Source organism: Echinops telfairi, unplaced genomic scaffold, assembly GCF_000313985.2.
Source record: "Echinops telfairi isolate 266 unplaced genomic scaffold, ASM31398v2 ScPeMD7_7458;HRSCAF=8496, whole genome shotgun sequence".
Lineage (NCBI taxonomy): Eukaryota > Metazoa > Chordata > Mammalia > Afrosoricida > Tenrecidae > Echinops > Echinops telfairi.
This window is the reverse complement of record NW_022111358.1, coordinates 19,414,071-19,439,332: the sequence shown is the minus strand read 5'-3', so window position 1 is coordinate 19,439,332 and position 25,262 is coordinate 19,414,071. Positions and strand designations below refer to the sequence as shown.

The window sequence follows — 25,262 nt, the reverse complement described above, 5'->3', positions numbered from 1 at the left end:
GCTGAAAGTGAGAAGACCTTGAAGCACTTCCTGCTGAAGATCGAGGACTAAGCTTCAGTGTGGATTACAACTCAATGTAAAGAAAACTCAAATACAACTGGAAGTTGTCAAGGATTCCATTTTATTTGGATCCACAATTGATGCTCATGGAAGCATCAGTCAATAAGTCAAGCAACATATTGTATTGGCCAAATCTGCACAAGACCGCTAAAGTATAAACAGCAAAGATGCCACTTTGAGGCCTGAGGCGCTATGATCTAAGCCTGGTCTTTTCCATGGCCTCAGATGCATGGGCAAGCATAAGGAATGCATCAGGAAGACCACAGAAGAATTGATGTATTTGAGTTAAGGTTTTGGTGAAGAATATTTCTGGACAGCCAGAAGAAGGAAACACATCTGCCTTGAAAGAATTACAGCCAGAATGCTCCTCAGAAGTGAGGATGGCAAGACTGTTGTCACACACCTTGGATGTGTTATCAGGATAGACCAGTTTCTGATACAGAACATGATATGTTTGTTAAAGGCAGGGGTCAGCAAAACAGAAGAAGCTGCTCAATGAGACAGATTGACAGAGTGGTTGCAACAACGTACACACGTTGTGAAGATGGTGAAGGGCCTGGCAGTGTTCGTTGGATTGCTAGGAGTTGGAACCAAAACGACTTAACAACAACATAGATTAGTTTGAAGCTCTAGTAAGTGCATATGTATTTAAGAATGTTACATCTTGGCAAATTGATTCTTTTATCATTATGTGTATTGTCCTTTGTTCTGTCCTGATGTCTACTTTAATATTAATGTTGTCACTTAACATTTTTGGATTAGTGTTTGCACAGCACACCTTTTCCATTTACTTTGAGCTTAACCATATCAAAATACATGAAATATCTTATACATAGCATATAGTTGGATGTTTTTATTCCTCACAACTTCTGCCTTTTGTTGTGTTTTAGACTATTTACATTTACTGTAAGTATTGATGTGTTTAGATTTGGTTACCATTGTATAATTTGCTTGTATTTGTTCACACCACATTTGTTTGTGTCTATATTTCATCTTTCCTTATTTTGAATTTTTCAAATGTCTTTAGTATTCTACTTTATCTATTTTGACTGTCTTTGTTGAGTGGGTGTGTACAAGGGTGCTTCAAAACTTTATGGAAAATGGAATCAAAAGAGAACAGTATTTTTCCATAAAATTTAAAAAGCCCCTATATACATATATATATATATTTATACATTTATATATACACATACGTTTCTGTGTATCTTGTAGTTTGTGTGTGTGTATAATTGCCCAGGGTATCACGATATACATACCTCAGTCTGCTTAGAATCAATACTTTACCAAATGTAGTGGAATGTAGACAGCTTACCACCCACTATATTTACCTTTCTGCTTTACATTAAACTTGCTTCATCTGTATCATCTACATGCTATGAAAAAGCCACACCTGTTAGAATTCTTGTTTTCATTCCTAAAAATATACTTTAAAGAACTCAAGAGGAGAGTAGTTTTCTTTAGCATTCTTTTTGTCTGTTGGCAAGAAGTCTCTTAGTTTTACTTGATCTGATAATGTCTTCATTTCACCCTCTCTCCTAAAGGCTGTTTCCACTGGCTGTAGAATTCTGGGTGACAATTCTTTTGTCAGTAATTCACAAAAGTCACTGCAGTCTCTTCTGACTGAAATGGTTTCTGAAATCCTCATTCGTTTGAATTTCTGTTCTCGTATATGACACGTAGTTTTCTTTGGCTCCTTTTTTTCAGATGGTAGTTTATTGTTTTTATTATTTAGTGATTAATTTCATGATGGCAGTTGTCCATAATCAATGAGGATCCCAGGAAATTTAAGGAACACCTTTCTTTTATTTCTTCTCTTTTTTCCAGAGACCTCATTGCTTATGTATTTCATTCTAGAAAGGATGCAACTCCATTTTCACACACCTGTGGAGGGCGGGAGACTCTGCTAATCCCTGCTTCCTGTGGAAGGGATGATGATTTCCCATGACCTGAAGATGTCCAGTTTGTGCCCATCATTGCTGAGAGAGAGAGAGGGAGGGAAGGGATAGCAGGAGGCCACAGGAAGTAGCAGGGCAGGGAAAACACCACCATGGATTCAAGAGTTGCAGTAACTGACAGTAAAACATAAGTTCTTTGGTTAACAAAGCGGAAAGGGGGCAAGCATTGCATACATGATAGATACACACTAGCATTCTAAAGCAGGAGGGAAGAATGTCAGGGATGTAGTCTCCCCTCATTGTCTTTGGCTATTTTTAAGATTTTTTTTTCTTCTTTATTTTTGAACAGTTCAATTATGATATGTCTGTGTGTGAGAATTCTTTTGATTTATCCTTTTGGAGTTTGCTGAGAATATCGGTTTTCTGTGGATGCTCAAAGTATCACAAATTGGATAGCTTAAAACATTGATTATCTCAGTTCTGAGGGCTAGAAGTCCAACAGTCAGCAGGGTCACTCTCCTGTTGTTGACCTCTTCGATTCTGGTGACTGACCGCATCCCTTGGCTTGTGATCTCATCGCTCCAATTTCTCTGCCTTTGTCTTCACATTGCCTTTCTCTGTTTCTCACATCTCCCTCTTTCTCTTAGAAGAATGCTCATCAATGGATTTAAGGTCCATCTGGACAATGCAGGATAATCTCATCTGAGGGTCTTTAATTACAACTGCAAAGATCCTTTTTCAAATTAGGGTAACAGTGTCAGATTCCCAGAATTATGCTTTGCATATACCTATTGGGTGGGGCTATCACTGAACGTCTACTCCGAGCTTCTTGAATCTTTGAATGCATGTCTGTCACCAAACTTGTGACGTTTTCAGCTTCCATTTAAAACATATTTTCTCCTTCTTGGATCCTGATGGCACAAATCTTAGATAGACCTGCTGTCATTGTCTCATAAATTCCTAGGGTTCTGTTCATCTTGTATTTTCACTCTTATTTTATCATTTTGATTGATGACCTGTGTTCAAGTTCACTGATTTATTTCCACTGTTATCTCAAATTTGCTCTTGAGCTGATCCTGTTTTTATTGTTATTTTTCCATCTGTTTCTTTGGTGAGCCCGTCCCCGTCCCCCCCCCCCAGATCAATTATAATGGCTTGTTAGGTAATTTGTATAATACTGTATTTTTATTATAGTTTACATACATAACATACACCATCTACATTTTTTTTTGCCAACCACTCTTCCCCCTGGAAATATTTCTGTAACCATACTTTACTGTTTATTTTTTTAAAAGCAATGTTAAAAAAATGTAGCATAGTGATAGAATAATAGTGTTCACAGGAACGGATGGCAAACACACAGAAGGCCATATGTTATTTGTATAAAAATATAGTAACGACAGTCTCTGGCAGGTAATTCTAACTCTTGTCTTCTTGGCATTAGTGTGTATTGATTCTCATTTCTCATGGAAGTTGAAAATGTCTGGATATTTTGAGTATAGCTATGTATCACTTGGTGTCTGATAAAACAAACAAAAAAATAACCCACATACACACTGCCCTGGAGTGGATGCTGCCTCGGTGACCCTCTATGGCAGTGTAGAACTGCCCGTATGAGTTTCCAAAGCTGTAACTGTTCTTGAGAGTAGAAATCCCCCGCTTTCTCCCTCAGAGTGGCTGGTTTCAAACTGCCAACCTTTCAGTTAGCAGCCCAACTTGTAACCATTACACTATGTTAGGCTGTGATTCAAAAGGTCAGCACAGGCACCAGCAGCTCCTCAGGAGCATCACAGCAACATACAAGCCACCGAATTGTGATGTCTATGATACTTTCTGTGAAAGGGGATTCTGTGATTTGGACTTTGTGTGAACGTCATATTAAAACCAGGGTATTCTGTGATTTGGACTTTGTGTGAACGTCATATTAAAACCAGATGGGAGCTGGCTGCTGCTCCTGCTGGCGGCTGCCAGTAGAGGGGGAGGAATGGGTAGCTGCAACAGCTGAGGGTCCTAAGGACGGAGAGACTGGTCTCTCCGTCCTCACTTCTAAGAAAAGTCTGGCTATACTTCTTGTAAGACCTATGTTTGTTCTTCTGGCAGTCCATGGTACTGTTAATATTCTTTGCCAGCACCGTAACTCAACTGCACCGGTTCTTCTGTGGTCTTCCTGATTCATCGTCCGGGTGCACGTGCATGAGCAAACTGGAAATACTGTGGCTCGAGTCGGGTGCACCTCAGTCCTCGCTTTGCCCTGTGCATTCTCTCCAGGTTTCACAGTTGCATTCCACTAAAGAGAAAGGGGGACCTGTGCTTTCACAGAACATCTGCCCCATAACCAGACTATGCCAGACTCACTTCCTAACGTTTGCTCTGCACTGCCTCTCATCCTACAGGAAATAGAGTGGAAGCTACTCTGGTGGAAGAGACTAACACCTCTGATTTTTTTGTGTACTGTGCATGTTCCAGGGACTCAGAGCTAGCACTGCCGAGGCTCAATACTCTGTGTGTCTGCTCGCTTTGGCATTTGGGTATCATACGTTGCTGGACGTTGAAACCAAGTGGCAATCATTATGTAAACGTATCACTTTTGTGCAGTCTGAAGATGAAGACAGTCATCTTACTTTTTGCATTTGTGTTCTCACTGTAGGGTAACCATGCTGTGTTATCACACTATCCTAGGTTTCCCCAGAGGACCGGCCAAAACCTCGCTTCAGGTCATACATATGACAATGTAAGTAATGAAACCCTTCTTGGGCAAGGCACCCAGGCAGCAGGTGACCCTTGCCCCCCCCCCAAAAAGCAGGACTTCTAGTTGTTACGCCTCATGTCCTACTCAGTATTCCTTATTTCTTGATCTAGCCCTTCGGGATAGGTGTTTGCCTTGGTTCCTTTTCCATCTAAGACAAGTCTCACTTCAGTTTGGAAGGTGGTTAAAGGTCAATATTCTGTTTTTTTCCTTTTCATTTCCTCTTTCCACGTTCTTCCCTGCCATCCTCTTACAGATTTCAAAGAGGCTTTCATCCCTACCGCTTTATCAGCAGCCCTTGTCAAGGCCACCAGGGAGTTCCATATTGCTAAATGACTACTACAGTGCTCTCAGTCTTTTCTACTCGATATTTCAGTCACGTGTGACAAAACTAACCAGTTCCTCCTTTCACAGACTGCTCCCTTTTATTTCTTAACTCCCTCCATCTCGACTCCAACTCCTCTGATGGCCTGTCCTCTTCTACTATCCTTCAGGCATTGGAGATGTAGACTCCAGGGATCACGCTTCAACTCTCTCCTGTCTGCATTCATTCCTCAGTAGTCTTTTGGTCTCAGATCTTGCAACACTTCATTCTGACAATTTTACCAGTTTGAGTGTACAGCCCAGACCCTTCCCCGAAACTGTGAATCCATATATTCTCATCCCACTTAGCATGCTCTCTTGCTATCTTCAGTCCAACTGCCAACCTGTTCTTCCTGCAATGTTCCGCAGTAAGAAGGGTACCGCAGGTGCTCAGGCCAGAAGCCTTGGGGAATGATTCTTGAACTTCGGCTTTCACCTTCAAATCCTATACAGCCCCTCCTCGCCACTTCCACTTGGACAGCTCCGCCTAAACCCCATCAGATGGACATTGCAGTGGCCTAAGGGTCTCCTTGCTTCTGCCTTTGCGTTTCCCTCCTTTCCAGAACCTCCCTCCCTCAGAGTCTATCCTCAAGACAGAAACCAGAAAAATCTTTTAGAAGAATCAAGTCCAATAACTCGTCTGCTCAAAACCACCAATGACTTCCCCCTTCTGTTTGCAGTCAGTGAAAGTCTGACAGACTGATCCCCACCCCCCACCCCCTTCCCTTTTCTTACTGGGCTTAAACCACATTGGCTTCCCCTCCGTGGAAATATTTTAATTCCATATGTAATAGTAAATATTATGCAACATGAAGGAAACCAAGGGGTTCACTTTGGTGTCTTCTGCTTCAGAACCTGTGGACTTGCCGTTCCTTCGGATCATCAGAGACCACTTCGCTCAGGTCTCCCTTGGCGGGGCAGCCCCTGACAACGAAACACCAGGCGTGCTTTCTGCCCTTCCTCCAAACCACGCCACCGCTCTCATCCCCTTTCCTCTGCACTGACAGACTGAACCGTAAAGATTACATCCTGTGCCGCTTGCCGTCCAACATCTGCTTGTTTCTTGACTGTCTGCTCGATGAGGGCAGGCACTGTGCCTTTTGACCCATGAGTCCATAATCAATACCTGGCATCTAGGGCATGCCCATTACATGTGTGTGAAATTAGTGGGGGAAAGTGGGACAAGCAGGAGAGACTTCTGATTTAATCTATATATATATATATTAAAAGTTTGATTGGCACTTCATCCACATATCATATAACTCAATAGTTCATCCATATTAAGCAGTTGTAAAATTTTTACCACAATCAGTTTTAGAACATTTTTCCTCATACTCATTGTTATTCATGTAATTTTGGCAAAAAATACACACAACAGAACATTCTTTGACAACTTCTACATGTATAATCCAGGGCCACTAATGATACTGTGTTGTACAGCCACTGTTGTACCTCTCTCTAAATTGTTCCACCACCATTAGAAAACCCAGTGCCCCCTAAGGAAAAACTCACCCTGCTCCACCCATGGTAATCATAGGTCGTCTGGTTTCTTTTATTTTTTTTAAGTTTTCTTGATATTAAGATTCATATATCATACACTTCCTAGCTAAGCCACTTCTAAAAAGAACGGTTGTGTGTACATCATCACCATCAGCTCTTCTGCTCTTTCCCCATCCACTAATCACTCCCCAATTCTTCCCCCTTTCAGTTATATCTTGTCTTACTCCAGCACATTCATCGTGCGCTTCTCTGCAGTTTTATGATTTCTCTGAGGCTGTGACTTCTTGTGTTGCTCAAAACAACCAAGACTGCTCTCCAGTCCTTCATTTTAAAAAGAAAATGTTTTCCTTTAAAAATTTTACATTTCACAAGAGCTTGGCTGTGAGGGGCATATTGTCAGACAGAAGAGTGGTAGTATTGCCTAGAACACCGACATACTTTCAAATTGCTGATCCGTATCCAGTTGAGAGCTCATGGTTCTTGGAAGTGTAGGAATCTAAAAAATGAGAAGCTTTCATGTGGAATGTTACTTTGAGCACATGCCATATTTTCCTTAGCTTCCCGAAGATTCATACTCATTATTACTTCAGCCGATCAGTCCACAGAGCAGCCCAGCAACATCATCAAACCCGAACCTGCCGCCCTTGCCCAGCAATCATCCAGGTACCGGAGACGTTCTCATTTGCAGCACCTTAGGACACTTGTGAGACTGTGTGGGTCAGCCAGGCATTAATTGGTAATTAAAACTAGGTAGAGAGGGGAGAAATTCGAGCGGCGACAAGAAGTAAACTTAAATGTAGGGTAGATGCCGCCAGGACTGATAAGTCACATCAAACAAACTGCCATCAAATCCATGTGGACTCACGGTGATCCTGTCGGGCAGAGTGGAACTGCTCCTGTTTCCCAGACGGTACATGTTCATGAGAGTAGAAAGCCCTTTCTCCCGAGGAGCGGCTGGTGGCTTCGAACAGCTGACCACTTGAGCTGTAACCCTGTGCTACCAGAGCTCCATGATAGATAATGACAGGTTGTAAAAAGTGTGTATCATCTTTTGAACAGCTGTAAATTTGTGTATCATATAGTTTTGTTTCTGGTGGTCAGTCTCTTATTAGGATTTTCTATCTGAACAATGTATAGAGAAAATGTTGATTGTAAGCATCTCTTGGAAAAATACAGTTTACAGGTTCTTTTATTTCAACCCTCTACAGCAATGACAAAGAATGATCTTCAGCCACCCAATTACTATGAGCTCATGGAGTTTGATCCCTTAGCTCCTGCTGTCACTACTGAGTAAGTCATTTACAAAACGAGGACTGTATTTGGGGATCTGGGCACCCTTTGGTAACAGAGCTACAAGGCACTGGCTATTCGTTTAACTTTATTTAGGCAGTGCATAAACTGATGGTCGTATGCTTAGGCGGCTTTATAGAGGCTGCTGCTCTTTAATGGCCTGCCCGTTCTTGGCCGTGTGACTAAAAAAAAAAAGTGCCGAGATTGCACATTAAGAAATAACTAGAACCAGCATGGACACTGATGCATTCCCAACAGGTATCTTGGGAAGAAGTTGGGCTCTCTCCAGATCACGAAAAGGCACTATTTGCTGATTGGTGACCTAAGTAAAACCATGTAGATGGGGTCTTTGCCTTCTCTGACTACTGATCCCCAAAGAGCATTTCTGAGAATTTTTAGTCACCGCCAATGAACTTCACTACTTACGTACATATTACAAACAAAATGTACCTATTGTTGTTTAGTCTAAAAAGTACCTTTTAACTTAATCTTTAAAGTACCATTATTTTATTTCTCATTGGTCAAAAGCATAGTTTTTTTATGGAAAGGGAGTGGTGGACTTAGTAGAGATTGGATTTATTTTGAATGATTGGCATTTATTCCTAAAGCTCTAAAAATTATTAAAAACAAGTCTTTTGGAAATTATTGTACAAAACCTGGCAGCCAACAAGCTGTAGCTTGCCAGTGTTTTCTTTGATTGATGCAAACTTTTAAAGTGCATTTTTGTAATTTAATTTCCAACCATACAAAAACTAGCATATTTTCAAAGAATCTTAATTTCTGAATTATTTTGGAAGCCCTGGCAGAACCAGGCCTGCATGTTTACTTGATAACAACAGGCTGGAACAAAGTGTTAGCTCACCTGCTGGGTCCATGCATTTCGTCTGCTTGGCATGAGTAGGCCTTGAAATTTTGGGCCCTAGTTTAAATACTGGATTTCATAATACATTTTGAATTAACACATGAAAAAGTCTTTCGTTAAATGTTTCTTGAATTCAGGATTATGAAATTACCCTATATATAGGATCAGAAATTATTGATTTTAAACTAGGTAAGCTCTCTGGAAATGGAACAGTTTCATTAGTTTCTGCCTCCTAACAGGAACAGAGGATTTTTCTAAAAGTCATATTCCAGTTAATTAATTACTCTAAGTAAATATGGCTGTGCAACAGATATCAACCATGAGAGAGAAGAGGAAAGCTAAAGAGAAGTTTTAGAATTCTCTGCTATTGTTGGCTTATTTTGGGTTGATAGGGGCAGGGGGTTATCAATTCCTTTAAACTATCTCATGAAATCCGGGAAACTTTGAAAGCACAAAATTCAGAGGTAGTCTGGGAATTTCATTTCCCAGGTTATTTTTGAACTTTGGGCCTCCACTCAAGTACTCCCTCAATGCAAGAACACTTTGTTCTGTTAAACTGGCATTCCATGGTGCTCACCTTCCCAACACTATAACTGAAGACAAAGCGGGTGCATAATCAAATGTGGTGAAGAAAGCTGATAGTGCCCGGCTATCAAAAGATAGCATCTTGGATCTTAAAGGCTTGAAGATAAACAAGCAGCCATCTAGGTGAGAAGCAACAAAGCCCACGTGGAAGAAGCACACCAGCCTGTGTGATCACGAGGTATCGATGGGATCAGTTATCAGGCATCAAAGAACAAAAAATCCTATCATTGTGAATGAGGGGAGTGCCGGAGTGGAGACCCAAAACCCATCTGTAGGCAACATCCCTTTACCAAAAGGGTCTGGGGAGGAGACGAGCCAGTCAGTGTGCACTATAGCACCAATGAAACATACTGCTTGCTTTCCTCTACTTCTTTAATGTTTCCTCCCACCACTATCATGATCCCAACTCTACCTTCCAAATCTGGCTAGACCAGAGCATGTACATGGGTATAGATAAGAGCTGGAAACACAGGGAATCAGGACAGATGATCCCTTCAGGACCAGTGGTGAGAGTGGCAATACCAGGAGGGTGGAAGGAAGGTGGGGTAGAAAGGGGGAACCGATTACAGGGATCTACATATAACCCCCTCCCTGGGGGATGGACAACAGAAAAGTGGGTGAAGGGAGATATCAGACAGTATAAGACATGACAAAATAATAATTTATAAATTATCAAGGGTTTGTGAGGGGATGACGGGGAGGGAGGGGGAAATGAGGAGCTGATACCAAGGGCTAAGTAGAAATAAAATGTTTTGAGAATGATGATGGCAACAAATGTACAAATGTGTGTGACACAATGAATGGATGGATTGTGATAAGAGTTGTCCAAGCCCCCAATAAAATGATTTTTTTTTAAAAAGAATCTTCATTCTATCAGGATAAAATAAGTATTTTGGGGGCCATATATATATATGTAGACACACATACGCCATATATGTATATCACAAGATAAGTATTGCTACAAAATAACCAAAACCTTTAATGAAACAAAAATATCAAACCATGAACCTACTGTTCTCAAAATATCCTTTCATCTAAGTTTATACACGTCTAAAGGAGGTGTTTCCATCTCCCTAATTCTTCCCAAAAGAATTCACACTTCAGTTTACACCAAGTCAAAACAGCAGTTTTGCCATCCCACAAGGGACTCAGATAGTATTTTTCCAATGTTCATTGAGTTTGGGGAAGTCTGAAGGGGCAAGGTCAGCAATATAGGGAGGCTGTTAGCAAATATGGTGACTGCAATTGGGAAACAAAAGAGAAGGGTGTTTACAGTTCTGATGAGCATTACTGAAAGGTCAACTGAAAATGATCGAATTAATAGACATGGAAGCCACTGGTGATTTTAGGAGAAATCATTTTGATAAGCCAACTCCCATTGTTAGATAATAGATGGAGTAGAACTATTATGCAAATGACTTACTGGAAGCATACACATGAAAGGATGTTGGAAGTGCCTGGCAGCTAGAGATTGCCAGTGTGATGAGACAGATCATGGGATTAAGGATTGTTCTGTAAAACGAAGAAGCTATAGCATCTTTGAATGCTGACGGGGAGGTACTAGTAGAAAGGCAGAAGGCGAAGCTTCAGGAAGGGGGACAATTGCATGTATGAGAAAGTCCAGATGAAATAGATTTAGTGATAGAAGGAATTTCTCTAGCACATCACGACATGTAATTAAGAAGTAAGATGTGATAGAGCGAGAGGGGGCTATCACAGACTAACGAAGTTTGACTAATGAGCGAGAGGGCGCTATCACAGATGAGGGGGCTATCACAGACTGATGAAATAATTCTATGGAAAATGAGCGATAAAGTATTTTAGAGAAACATATTAAGATTGCAAGAGCATACTGGAAAACTTGGTGAAGTTAGTGAATTGACTCCATTAGTGTTGATTTTTATATTTGAATGTCATAGTTATGGGAATACGTGTCATTTTTTTTTTTTACTAACAGATGTATGTAAAGATACTAAGATATCAGAAAAGTTACTGCATGGAAGCTACAAAGATGTTATAAGTAGAGGCTGTTCTGGAGACTGGGCTGTAATAACAGGTTAAATAAGCTGACGCTTATTTTATTAAAAATATGTAATTTTTAAAACCAGGAATACCTGAACAGTTTTTTAGGGGTGTTTTCAGAAAATATCAAACTATGTGTATAAATTTGAGCTATATTTTCATTTAAATCACAAAAGTGAATTGGATATACAATAAGAGATTTAAAGATGCGTGGGAATTGCAACTCACCACCTGTCAGTTTGTTGTACTGTGGTGGCTTGTGTGTTGCTGCAAGATTTCCTCTTACATACTTTGGACATTTTGTCAGGAGAGACCAGTAAGAAAGACATCAGACTTGGAAAGTCGAGGGGGAGCAACAGGGGAAAGACCCTGAACAAGATGGATCGACCCTGGGCGCACAATGGGTTCAAGAATAGGAACAATTGTGAAGACGGCTCAGAATCCGGGAGGTGTTGTTATACTGTGACTCGGACTGCTACGGGTCAGAACCCATTTGACAGTACCTAATAAGAAATGCCACATTAGAATTTAAGAAGTCAGTATTCAATGTGGGCTGAAATACTGAAAGCAGCAGCAGATATTAACATGTCAACTGTTAAAAGCTAACATAATATTTTAAAAATGATCATTTATTATCAATGTACTAACCTAACCCTTTTCCATGGTTGCCGTTATTTCAGAGCTATTTATGAAGAAATTGATGTTCATCGCCACAAAAGAGAGTCAAGTCATACTGACTGTTGAGGTAAAAACTTAATTTACATACTGTGCAACTTCAGTGCAATTGTCACTTTCTATAGTAAATTATTTACATAAGGTTCATCTGAGAATCTGAGACTTTGGTGATTAAATATCATTATAAAAACTCTTACTCAAATGGCAATGAATTATTCACTCATGATATATATCCTTTGTAGTCTTTTCAACTAGAAATAATAAGGCTTGGGAATCCATAAGTTGGGATACAATATAGAAATGTCTTTAATGCTAGCACAAAATAATTATCAATAGAAATATAGTACTGAAATCATGCATTTGTCTTTAACGAGCAATCAATACCTGTTAATTAGGCCTTAGAATTTACTGTTACTCTCCAAGGTCAGTCTGGATTTTTCCCAATTTAACTAATGTTCAAGTTGCACTGAGTATCGCATTTTAATACTATGAACGCCAGCCACCAGTGAGCTATTACCATTTGACTCCACCAGTGCAAGAATCCCCACTTCTCTACTAGACTGACTCTCAAGCCCTCCCTCTAGAGCAGTGGTTCTCAACCTTCCTAATGTCGCGACCCTTTAATACCGTTCCTCATGTTGTGGTGACCCTCCCAATCATGAAATGATTTTCATTGCTACTTCATAACTGTAATTTTGCTACTGAATCGGGCGACCCCTGTGGAAGGGTCGTTTGACCTCTCAAAGGGGTTACAACCCACAGGTTGAGAACCGCTGCTCTAGAGAAAGGTGAGGAAAGGGTTATTAAGAAATAGGGAAAACCTAAGAAAAAGATAGTGAATGATTGGCTATCTACTTCTCTCTATTCTAGGTGAAAATGGACCAGCTCACAAGCTGCATCAAAAGTGCCAACTCGTAAACACTAGACTGACCCTGCCCGACTCTGAATCCTGGAAGACAAGACCTACATCGTAGCTGTGGTGGATGCTGAGACACTTCTCCTGCAGTACAGAAGTTTAAATACAAGAGTAGTAATTGCAGGGTAACATATATGGTTCTGGGGAACTGCTTAAAATTTATCTCAAAAGAGCCTATTATTATATTCAACCATCTGCTTTAATTTCAGGGGCTTAGGTTTTTCAGGTCCTTCCTACATTTAGAAAAGAAATCTTACTTCTGAATAGATGTTAAACATAAAATGTGAGAAAACTAAAATGTGATAGGAAGAATACAGAGTGCCTTCATTTAAAGTTGAATGTAAAAGTCAATTTGCACTTTTTTATAATACTCTTTAGAAATTTGAATTGCCTTTAAAAGTTGTTCTTTATAATACTAAATATTCTTTTTCTCTTTTTACTGTAATCTAACATTTCTATTTAGACTGGAAAACCTTCAAAATAAATTGTGTACGGGTTTATGTAAATCAACAGTGACAAGTAAATTACTATTAAAATAACTTGATGTGTCTTTAGAGTTTGTTCACAGATAGACTTGATATCAGTACATGTACACAACCCCACACAGATTTTAACATCGAGGGACTTGGAACCATCACAGTTAATCATATATATATATTTCATGGTATCACAATTTCAACCTAATTATTTACTTGGTACAATCAATATAAAGCAGTCCTAGATCTTAAAAGTAAAACAAATAAGAATTTGAAGAAAAAATGCAATCTTTGGGCAAGTAACACACCTCTTCCATGTTAAGCTCTAAAAATAATGACTATTCACCCTGAAGGCAAGTAACAACCAATGGTTTTAGAGATTTAATAATCAACCTGTTCAGAAGTTCTGGAGTATAGATAAAAATAAACATTAAGTATTCAAATGATACAAGTATGAAGGGCCAAAATGTGGAAGCAATCTAATGAATTAAACTGTACCATTAAGTCCATGCCTCCATATACATATATTTAAAGCTATACAGTCATTTACTACTATCAGTCTCTTGAGTTTGGTGGTAGTCAAACACTCTTAAGTAGGCACTCTAAGTGGGTTCCTTATGGTAAAAGCTAAACCTGTTTTCTTGATTTTAAGTGTGGTTAAGATGTCGGGGCATGGAAGGGAGCAAGCTGAACCATCATCAGTACATAATAATTAAATACAACATAGTAGAAATATTTCTTCTCTGAGAAGTCAGATACATGATTTTTCAAAAATCACAAATTGACGCAGATTTAGTTGCTGACTTCAATTATAGCCCGGAATTGGCAATTTATGCCCATCTTTGGCTTCGAAAAAAGTATAAGAAAGAGTGATGAGATCAACATTCACCATTTTTGGATCTTCAGCAAATTCAGGATCAATGTAGAAAAACACTGGCATGTCTACTTCCTCTTGTGGATTAAGCCTTTGTTCTTCAAAACAGAAGCACTAAAAGTTATAGAAAGATCGTTTAATGACATAGACCATCACTATAAAAGACTTTAAAAAGTGTTCACGTACTGGTTTTCATAAACACACCATTAAATATAACGGGACCTGTGAGTTCCGTAATGAACTAATGGAGTTTTGTTTTAGGGATTGAGAATCACCAAGTGATTTTGAGTAATGTTAAAAGGATTTCAATCTGTTCCTAGCTGGTGGAAACAAGTGGGGGGGGGGGGGAGGGGGAAACGAGACGACGACGACACTGCTTGAAATTTAGGAAAAATGTGCAGAAATACAACTATCTACTAAAACACTAGCAAATTGAGAACTCGCCCATTTCATCCTTTATTCTATAAAGTTGTGGTTAGGTGTACCTGTATTTTATTGAAATACTGTCCAGCTTCAAATGGTACAACATTGTATGTAGAAATTCCGATGACTGGCTTGTCAGTAGGATTCTTAGCTTTGTAAAATGCTAGTGCTGTCTCTCCTGGCACTACCTATTTAAAAAAAATACGTATTACCAAGATTTTTTCCTATTCATCAGATGAAAATACCCAGTGTAAAAGTAATATAAGGGGCAGTAAAATAATTCATGAATATTACCTAAAACAGCTGAGTTTCAAATTTTATTTGCTTATCAGTGAAGAGCCAATGCTCTGTTATGCATTAGTTATAGATTATCCTCTTGCATATCTGAAGTCTTCAAAAACAAAAATCTGAAAATTAAGTTATATAAAATATGTGCATGGACACTCCTAGCGTATCATAGCTCAACCCCAAATTCTTGGTAACACACTTGACAATTGTATGATTAACTTATGAAAAAAAAAAAAAACAGTTTAAGGATAACACCATTTCACTCAATTTACAACCAGGGTAAAACCAGCTGAACAGAATTGCAATGTAACCAAAGAGCTTTAAACCCTTGTTTTGAGAAACTAGATTAAAAAAAAATTCCCAAACCTGTCATTTATATCAAGTCAGCCATTAACAAGCTGTGTACTAACTACCATGTAATTGGAACAAGTAAGAACTTCTAAAATCCAAATGTTGAGAATCAGTCATGTTTACTTCATCTAGGAAAGTACTATGCACTACTTTTAGTTTTTGAATAGAATCTGAAAATCTTTCTAGTTAACCCTCAGTTTGTGAGAGCATTTCAGTAAAACCTTCCTTAGATTCAAGGCAGTCAAGATTGTAGGTATAAAGGCTTACTTTATTATAACATGACTAACATGACAGGGATCCCTGGTGGCTTAGTGGTTACCCTTTGGGCTACTAAATGCAAGGTCAGCAGTGTGAAACTACCAGGCCTTTCTTGGGAGAAATACAGGGCTTTCCACTGTCAGGAGTTAGTCTCAGAAACCAGCACGCGCTCTCCCTTGTTCTAGAGGGCAGCTATGAGGTGGCATCGACTCAATGGCGAAGGTCTTCAGTGCTTTTCCCTTTGTGGAGGGACAAGTATACTTTCCACGTAAATCAATAAACTCCTTTTCATTGTAACCGATATTCTTCACTATTTTCCTATATGATCTACCTCTGAGGATAAAAAACCAGCTGTGTGCATGAGTAGCTGCAGCTACTTCTGAAATTAGTTACCAGGTCTACTTCATGAACTCCTAGTATGAGTCCTATAAAAACAAATGACATTTCCATCTTTCAGATTTAGTTTACTATAATACCATATACCGTAAAAGTTAAAAGCATATCCTGCTATATCAGGTGTAGAACACTATCAATACGTTATCTGTAGGAATACAAACTCCAGTGATGAAATCTGTCCGCATTTTGACGTTAACATGAGTGTGTTCTGCACCATGAAACAGTTTAAAAGAGGAAAGGAAGTTTTACACTGAAAAGAATCCTGTATTAACTGCTTTAGCCACTCACATATATTTCCGTTTGCTGAGGTCTAAAGTTCCACTGGAGACTTGCATGCACATCTGCATTAAAGGTTACTTTAATAATACGATCCTTAACAGGCACCATGTTTTCAATCTGGTCAGATCCATGGCCAGCTACTGCTGACCCTCCAAGTCCAGTAGTCTAGAAAAGATAGGCAAATAGCATGTGTTAGTCAATACCTTTAGGGGCTGAAGATGTATGGATAAATCTTAAATTTCAAAACAACTTGAACTATGCAATTAACTTTAAAAATCCAGTTGTATATACTATTACCAATTCTGGTGTTTGGATAATCAACCAAATATTACATAAAGAAAAAAAATGCCACATTTGAAGCTAGGGAGCAGACACTCAGCAAAAGAAGAAAAAAATAGGCATTTGCTTATTTAGTAAGTCAACCAGCTTCACTGCCATGCAACATTATTACCAGATATACCCGTGTTATCAGCCGAGTTTTTCATCACATTTTTAATGCAGTTTTTGTGGTAAAATTAGGAGCCCCAGCTGATATCCAGGATGGCTTATACGCAAGTATATATGGTAAATTACATTATAACTCTTAACGAGGTATTAGGGCAAATCTTTATATACTAGAGTGGACTAGTCTACTTTTAAAAAGATGCTTTTTGAGTTATTTCTTTCTAGAAGAATGTTTGAGTCATTCATATATTAAAAAAAAACCCAAACCTAAAAACAGGCGCATACTCCCGAAAATATTCATTAATGTCATCTCCCTGACAGTCTTGGAATATAGATCTTTCAAATTTTTAAGGTCAATGCCTCAGAGAAATTAACACACCCCCCCCACCCCAACACACACACACACACAATTTAAAGGTAGGGGAAAGCATGAAAAGATCCAGGGTCTAGTGTAGTCCTACCACTCACTCTAAGAACTAATAAAGTCCATTTCTTTGAGCTATAGTTTTTCTTACCTATAAGACCGCTGTATTGTCTACATAACTCATCCTGTATTCAGTTAAGTGCTGTGATTCGAGTCAATCTTAAATTCTTCAGCCTGATTCCTAACTCCTACTCCTGAACATTCTGATGTAACAGCTAAGTCTCAAAACCGAATTTGTGACTGCACAACTGCCCAAGGCTTAAGCAGCAACACGGACCAAATGTGGCCCACAGGATGGATGTGCTCATATGACATTTTAAAGACACATGCATGAGCAGGGAAGGTTAGGCAGGCTGCTGGGGTTCCCAGAGGGCAGACTTCAGACCTTCTAGGCGTGGATCTAACTTAAGAGACCCAACAGCACATTGCATTGAGCAAACTTGGTAGCAAAGATCTTTTTAGTGTTCAAAGGCAAAAGATGTCACTGTAAAGACTATGGACCTCTGAACTCAAGCCATGGTACTTTCAAGAGCCTCATTGTGCACGCGAAAGCCAGACAATGAATAAGGAAGATGGAAGAATTGATGCCTTTGAATTACACTGGTGCCAAAGTGTATTAATTATATAGTGGACTGGTTTGACAAAAACAAACTCTGTCTTGGAAGATATACAAGAATCCTCCTTCGAAGCGACGACGGTGCGACTGGCCTCCCTAGTACACACAGGTCATCAGGAGGGCAGGTCCCTGAAGAAAGGCCAAGTGCTTGATACAGTGGAGGGTCATCTCAAAGCGATGGCTGACTCGGTGGCTGCAGCCATGGGCTCACAGAAAGTTTGTGAGGCTGGCTGGGTCGCTGAGAACCGGAACCAACCGACTCAATGCACCTCTGGGCATGCAGCTTAGCAATGAGGGCGTTTTGTTTCGGAGCCGCGGTGGGTGTCACCCGACCGCGATCAGGCCTTGGGCGCTCTCTGAAGCGGTGCCACTAACTTCCTTGGTGCCTCTGGTAAAATCCACGGACCTGAGGCTTGATGGATCGGCCCTTCCGGTCCGGACACCGCGGAGGCACCGCGGCCCAGGGATCTGTCCCGCACCAGCGACCCTCTGGATGGCGCCGCGCCGGCCCCTACCTGGCAATAGAGCCGATAAAGGGGCACTGCGGCGTAGGACGCCCCCAGCATGGCCACGGCGGCCGCGCTCATGTACGTGAGGACGGTCTTGTTGCGGCGCCGCCATTCCTCCTCCTGCGCGCGCGCGAACGGGTTCGTGCTCTTCGGCCGCCGGGGCGGCTGCAAAGCCAGGCCCCGCGCCTGGCTCCGGAGCCTCCACGTCCCGAGTCGCCTCAGCCCCCTGTCAGGAGCTCGGGTGCCACTGCGCCACGGGCTGAGAAGAGGCTCTAGCCTCTTTCCAGCCGTGGTCAGGGACGCGGCGCGACTGCAGCGCCCGGCACACAGCTCGAAGCTCCTCCATGGCGTGAGCCAGAGCCCTCTCATAGCGTGCGGAACCCACGCCGGCCTCTCGCAGGGGAGGGGTCAAGTCTCGCGATACTTGCTCTTCTCGCGACACCCGGACAGGCTCTCCGCAGCCTTCGCTACGGGACGCCTCGGGCGGCGGCGCGGGAAGGCGGGCTACGGAAGCTCGGTTGCCAGATTGCGGGTAAGTTCGCGTTTTGCTTCTTGACCGTCCCTCCTCCTCTGCGTCCCGCCAGTTCCATCTAACGTACACGGCGGGCGATGCTTTTCGCGCTTCTTCGCGCCTCCTCGCGCGGGCTCACGGTCCCTTGAGGTGTGCGCTTCATCTTCGGGACCTCGGCTCGCCTTTGTCTCCACTGAGCGGTCCCCAGCGGCGGCTCTCCCGCGGCCCCTCGAGCTGGGCTTCTTCTGGCCTCCTGCCAGCGACTTAGGGGCCCTTGATTTGGACTCAAGGATCGGTCACCTCCCCCAGGAAGCCTTCCTGAGAGAGCCGCAGCCCGCCTCCCAGCTCCTCGGGACAGCCGCATCCCTACGTGCTGGGCGAAATGCTGCCCGCTGTGCTGCTCGCTCAGTGCAAACGCCCCTTCTGGAGCGGTTTTGAAAGCGCCCTCGCGATCCGGATGGCAGGGCTACTTGAGGTAGTGCAGCGAATGACAGGTTCATCTTGCGAAACAAAACGAAACCCTCGAGGGTTCGGATAGCTTTCTTCGCTGGCCCCGCTGACAAGCCTGGCTTTGAGGGGGACAGCGGCATAGCCGATTGCACTGTAGCAGCAAGCGTCTTTCTAGGAACGATGACGCGGGGGCGAAGAGCGCAGCTTCTGAGGTTAGGCGGTTTTGGATCGTCCCAGCGTCCTCACTGCCGGCCCCGTAAGGTTAAACCAGGGGAACCTCACCGATCGCCTTGTTTGTAAAATGAGACTCACAATAATGGGTGAGAATATGCATGCACAGTGATTTTCCAGGACCTGAGGCAGGGATGATGATCTCATTTTATAGATCTGGGGAGTAAGCCTGAAAAGTCAAGCAACTTTAAGACGTTTCGATATTTTGTCTTGCACTCTCAGTGCAGGTCAGACGTCTTTCAGCACAGGTCCGGGCAGACAAGCTGACTTCTGTGATGTATGTGCATCAGGGGTTCCAGCTACCGTGGCAGTCAGGAAAGAATATCAAGTAACATACATATATAAGGGAATTTCAGACAAAGATCAGTGGAGTGAAGATAGTGGAATATGATCACGTGATGGTGAGTGTCGAAGGGAGGTTAACCAAGGCTTTTCCGAAGAAGGGACATTTGATCCTCGTCCTGAATGGTGGTAAGGTGCCACCTTCGCAATTCCGGTGCACCTAAAGGCCCAAAGACAGCAAGAGCTGGGTATAATTGAAGGACAAAAAGGAGGCCAGTGTGTTCCTAGCAGAGTGGGGAGGGGAGAAAGTGGTGGGGAATAAGGTAAAAGCAGGTACACAGGGCAAAATAATACAGCGCCCTTTAGGTCATGCCCAGGGGTTTGGGTTTTATTCTATAAGTAATAGGAAGCTATTGGAGTGTTTTAAGCATGCAAGTGACATCATCTTTCAATTTCTTTTTAAAAAGATTGATTACTTCATGGAAGTGGATTAAAGGAGAGCAAGAATGGAAGTGGAATGTGAATCGATTATGTTAGGTTTCTCCAATGGGTAATACCTTGGTTCTTGGCTTCTCTGGATGGAAGAATTTGTACCGAAGCCTGTTTTGTAATCCAGGTCCAAGTGGGTTTTTATGAAAGACAGGGCAAGTTTCAGGTTTTACAGTCTCAAAGGGGTTCACAAGTGGGCAAGAGCAACCTCATGGGGACCTGGGGGTGGGGGGTGGTTTGGAACCCCAGGGACAGAGTGGTTGAAGGGGCAAGAGAGTGCAGAAACCAGAAAGTGAGGGGACCAGAGCAGTTGGGGCGGGGGGGCAGTAGAAGAGAGGGGGAAAGAGGGAGCATGCCTGAGCATGCTTCCAGCCTTTATTCTAGCCTACCCCCTGGAATGGTTGAAGGTATTGGTTGAGCCCACCTGGGTGATGTCATGAGCCTGGACCTAGTTTGGACCGCCCAGGTATATCGCCCACCTGTCTAGGGGGCTTGAGTGTGAGCATGCTCAGTTTGGGGTCTTCATAGGCATCTAGTGGTTGCCTGATTTCTTCCCAACCTCCTCCATGGGGACCTTTGCAGGCATGGGAAGGATAGCCCCCTCTCCCAAATCTAGCTACCTTCTCCCTAAATCTAGCTACCTAGCAAATACTCTAGTCCAAGTGAGTGATAATGGTCACCTTGGGACAGTAATTGATTAACATGTGCTCACTGGCCCAGAAATTTATTGAGCCAATAGACTCCAAGCCTCTTCCAATTCACCTCTGGCACATTTGCCCTAAAAAATTCTAAGAATCTGTGCTGCTACAAACGTATTTGTGTGGTATAAGAGGAATGTTGGAAAACCTTATTCATCCTATGTACCAGGGTTCTTGTTCCAGATTGCCAGCTTCTTCAAATTAAAACCACTCATATTTTAATTTTCTTCCAGTGTAGACTCAAGCCCCATGTAAATGTTAATGCCACTGAAGCCCATAATACACTCTTTCTGCCCACTCTTTTTCCCCATGCTATCTTTCTATGTAACTTGATGTATGGCAATGTAAATGTTTCCATAATAATGCTTTATCTTGGTCTCTCCATTTTATTTTCCTCTTTTATAATTGAAAAATAAAACAAATCCATTCCAAATGCAATGATTTGACAATGGTCAGGTTGTGTTTGCGGTGTGGCTTCTTTAATGAAACAGCAGTTATGCATCATATTGGGCCTTAATAATAAGAACTGACAATATGAAGTATTTTCGGATGAATGGATATTTTTGCTGATTCCTTTACATTGAGTGTACTCTATGGAATAAAAGAATATCATTTAATTTGGTCTCATAACTTTTTATTTTTGAAATCACAACTTACTTAAAAGCTACAGAAATAGTACACTGATTTCCTACATATCTTTTATGCAGATTTGTTAGTCTTTAACATTTCTGCACTATTTAACAAAAATGGCTTACCTTTAGATGATTTATAATGTTCTTTATCATAAAATGATGTCTTTATAGTGAATCAAAGACATACATAAAGCATAGATATGTAAGTAGATTTGGGGGTCGTACTTATTTCTAGCCCCATCTAAGAACAACTAGCTCTTATGATGTGGCTCTACTCAATATTCACCCTCATGAAGAATCACTGAAGAAATGGGTGCTATAGGAAAGTTTGAATAAACCAAATGGTGCCCACTATCAGAAAGCATAGCATCTAGAACAGGGGTTCTCAACCTTCCTCATGCCGTGACCCTTTCATACAGTTCCTCATGTTGTGGGGACCCCCCAACCATAACATTATTTTTGTTGCTACTTCATAACTGTCATTTTGTTACTGTTATGAATCGGACGACCCACAGGTTGAGAACTGCTGATCTAGGGCCTTACAGGCTTGTCTTTAAACAAGCAGCCATCTAAGTGAGGTGTCAACTAAGCCCACATGAAAAAAGCATAGTAGTATGCATGCATTGAAAATAATAAAACTCAAATCTGAAGAAAGGAATGGTATCAGAGCTTAAATTCTGAACACCCACTTTGCAGAAGGCTGTGGATGGCAACAGAAGCCCCAAATCCATTTCATGTAAAACAGGCACTCCGTCAAAGTTCCGGCCAGCTCCCAGTCCATTAATGATCCTCCTCTGAATGAGATATTACGATGAGGGATGGATGCGAAATGATTTTCTAATTTCATCACACTCCTAGGTTTATAAATTGTTGTTCCGCTGTTAACATAGAGCCTCCCCTTTGAGAGGTAAAAAAATGGAGGCGCAGAACGGAGCTAGAATTTAGCCAGGAATGTGAAGTTGAGAAAGATTTTATTGAAGGAAAGAACTGGGAGGGAAGGGAGAGCCGGGAAAGGGACAGGAGCATCTTGAGCTGCTACCCAAGGAGTTAGGTCAGGAAAATGATGCCCCTCGCTGGGGCAGTGGGATACTTGTAGTATTGGGGTCAGGGAATATGCAAATGAGGTCAAGGAGCTGCTGGTGCTTGCACGGATGAAGAGAAGGGAGGCTTCTTGGTGTGGAGCTGCGGAGTCTGAGTCTTTTGCAGACCAGCCTCTGGGAATGCGGGGGAAGAGGCACACGGTCCAGCTTTGGCCTTGGAGGCAGAATGGAAGGAGCTGCGCTGCGTGGTCCCGACCTGGCCCAAACACCTTTCTCCATATATTTCTATGTTTTCATTTATATCAGTATATACTATGGATTACTATTTTCGTAAAGGGCTAGAATGTTACTGTCTTTTAAGATTTTTATCTCTGATTTTTCGCACACTTGGTCAGTAGAAGCCCCTTAAACTTGTTTCTTAAGTTCTTTCGACATGGTCTCATCTTTCTCTGTGAATTTGCTTTCTGATACAGGATGCTTCATTCCGTCCTGTAATTTTTCTGCCCTCACCCAGGAGTCAGCTTTGTCTGTAGGAGCTTGAGTGACTTTTAGTGACGTACAGGCCAGCTGGCCTCTCTTTACTGCGTGTTGCTGTAGTATGCTTCACAGAGACTGTGCATTTGACAGAGTGAAGTCTGTGACAAGCCCTGCATCAGCAAGTCTTGTCAGTGCCCCGTCTTCCAACCATAAGTGCTCACTTTGCATCGGTGTCCTGTTTGGGGATTCTCACAATATTTCACACTTTTTCATAATGCTGTTCAATACTTCATAGACTATAGCATAGTGTAAATGTAACTTAGATGTCCTAGGAGATAATAAAGTGTCTGTGACTCCCGTGACTGAGTTATTTACTTTATTTGTGATGTTGTGAAACCTAGCCCAAAGCACTCCAAGGTATTCCCTTACTTAGAAACACAAGCTGGAGGCTACGCGTGCTCATTCCTATTGGAAATGCTCTTGTGGCTTTCTACTTCAATGAGAAAATGAGGCGATGTGTGTGGCCAATACCGAGAAACCTGGCTACCATTCTCTTCATCGTATGTGCTTCTTTGTTCAATCTTGCCATACTCAACCAAACTGCAGGGCTGAAAGTTTGCTCTGAGACTTGTGAGCCCATCCCTGCCTGGTGAAACACTAATGTTCACTCCCTTCAAGTGGATGCCAGTTCACAGGGCAGGGTAGAACTGCCCCTGTGGGTTTCTGATTCTGAGACTTTTACAGGAGTAGAAAGCCTCCTCTTTCTCCCACAGAGCAGCTGATCATTTTGAATGGCTGAACTTCTGCATCTTAAACCAACTGGTCACTAAGGCACCAGGGCTCCAGGCACACACTGGGTGGTAGATTTGCATCCCTTCTTTCCTCCTGACTGCTCTCTCAGCACCAGACAAAAGCTCCGCAAGACAAAGGGACAAAAGGAAGCTTGACTGCAGACCTTTAGAAGGAGAATGAGAAGAAGGTTGGCCAAGTGGGACCTAGGTACCTACTTCTTCCTGCCCCCATCCCAGGCTCCACAGTGGAAAGGGAAGAGACGAATCTCGAAATTTTACTGATGAGGCAAAAAATTTAGAAGATTGAAATGACTTGCTATATAGCCCATTCAGTTGGAGAGAGGCAGACTTGAGCACAAGGTTGAGATGTTCTGACTCCTTGCTTCTTATACTTGAGCTGCAACTTGTAGAAAGCAACATTGCAATGGACAACAAACAATGCAGCAATTTCCCTCCTTCAATTATTATTGTGTGGGTGGATGCCTATCTGTAAATGCACATTTCAAAATTATTTCAAAGCTGGAAAAAGATTGCTAAAGCAAGTGAACATAGTTTAGGCACTCTGAATTAGGCATTAAATGCTGATCACTAAGTTCATGGTTCAAACCTACTAACCACTCCACAGGAGAAAAATGAGACTGCCTGGTCCTATAAAGATTTACTCATATATATAATATAGAATAATATATATTATAAAACCATATTATATATAGTCACTTAGTCGTAGTTGGGATCAACTCAATGGCAATAGATTGGTTTTGAAACCTAGGTTTGGGATCACAGCACAAGGTTGGAGCTTCAACCCATGCCTGAGGGGTTCTCATGGATAGTAATAAATAGTCATGTAAGATTGGGAGGTGCTGAAATGTGTTCTTCTCTAGTAATTTAAATCGATGAATAGCATTGGGCTGCAGGTCCTGTCAGTTGAGATTCTACCAGGCTTGTAATGGGCGCACATGGGACAAAGCTGGTAGGAGTATAGTCTTGTTCTGCAGGTGCAGATGTTGCTTACTTAAGTGTCAGCACCTGGACTGACATTTTGTACATGGCACTCTGTTTTTCAGTTTTCGACATCTTTATTTTTAGTTTTTAGCTATAAAGAATTAAACCTGGTAAATTCTTTCAAGTTAGTATCATCATATCCTGGTCACGTATTTATGTTGGGGATGGAAAATATCCTACAATAGCTAGAACATCTGATATTTGGAAATGGAGTGAGGGTTTGGTGGGAGATCAGATTAGAAAGTAAATTAAGCCCAGCTCATGCCAGGTTTGAGGTTTTCTCCTAAAGGCAAAAGATAATTTTCCAAGGTGTTTTTTTTTTTTGAACATTTTATTAGGGGCTCATACAACTGTTATCGCAATCCATACACACATCAATTGTGTAAAGCGCATTTGTACATCATTCT

At 41.7% G+C, this 25,262-nt stretch overlaps 3 protein-coding genes across 4 annotated transcripts in view; 2 read left to right on the top strand and 1 right to left on the bottom strand.

Annotated features, from left to right (window-relative positions):
• TOM1L1 (target of myb1 like 1 membrane trafficking protein) overlaps positions 1 to 13,453 on the top strand; it is a 50,859-nt gene extending 37,406 nt beyond the window's left edge. The window contains exons 11-15 of one of the 2 annotated variants that reach the window (XM_004707035.4): positions 4,635 to 4,686; positions 7,122 to 7,227; positions 7,773 to 7,854; positions 12,004 to 12,068; positions 12,869 to 13,453. In XM_004707035.4, the coding sequence (XP_004707092.1) occupies positions 4,635 to 4,686; positions 7,122 to 7,227; positions 7,773 to 7,854; positions 12,004 to 12,067 (304 nt within the window). In that variant the 3' untranslated portion in view covers position 12,068; positions 12,869 to 13,453. Of the gene's footprint in view, positions 1 to 4,602; positions 4,687 to 7,121; positions 7,228 to 7,772; positions 7,855 to 12,003; positions 12,069 to 12,868 lie in introns of those variants that run through there. The other variant, XM_045299552.1, reaches the window with a different exon arrangement.
• A 95-nt stretch (positions 13,454 to 13,548) lies between these two features.
• LOC101656700 (cytochrome c oxidase assembly protein COX11, mitochondrial) lies at positions 13,549 to 18,636 on the bottom strand. The gene is made up of 4 exons (XM_004707396.2): positions 18,259 to 18,636; positions 16,269 to 16,424; positions 14,750 to 14,875; positions 13,549 to 14,378 (listed from the first exon to the last, which is right to left on the bottom strand). Exons 1-4 carry the CDS (start codon positions 18,619 to 18,621, stop codon positions 14,196 to 14,198), a joined length of 828 nt encoding a protein of 275 aa, XP_004707453.1. The 5' UTR covers positions 18,622 to 18,636; the 3' UTR covers positions 13,549 to 14,195.
• An 82-nt stretch (positions 18,637 to 18,718) lies between these two features.
• Positions 18,719 to 25,262, top strand: part of STXBP4 (syntaxin binding protein 4) — a 197,640-nt gene continuing 191,096 nt past the window's right edge. Inside the window, exon 1 of the mRNA XM_004707395.2 lies at positions 18,719 to 18,784. The gene's annotated coding sequence lies outside the window, so the exon portion shown is untranslated. The remainder of the gene's footprint in view (positions 18,785 to 25,262) is intronic.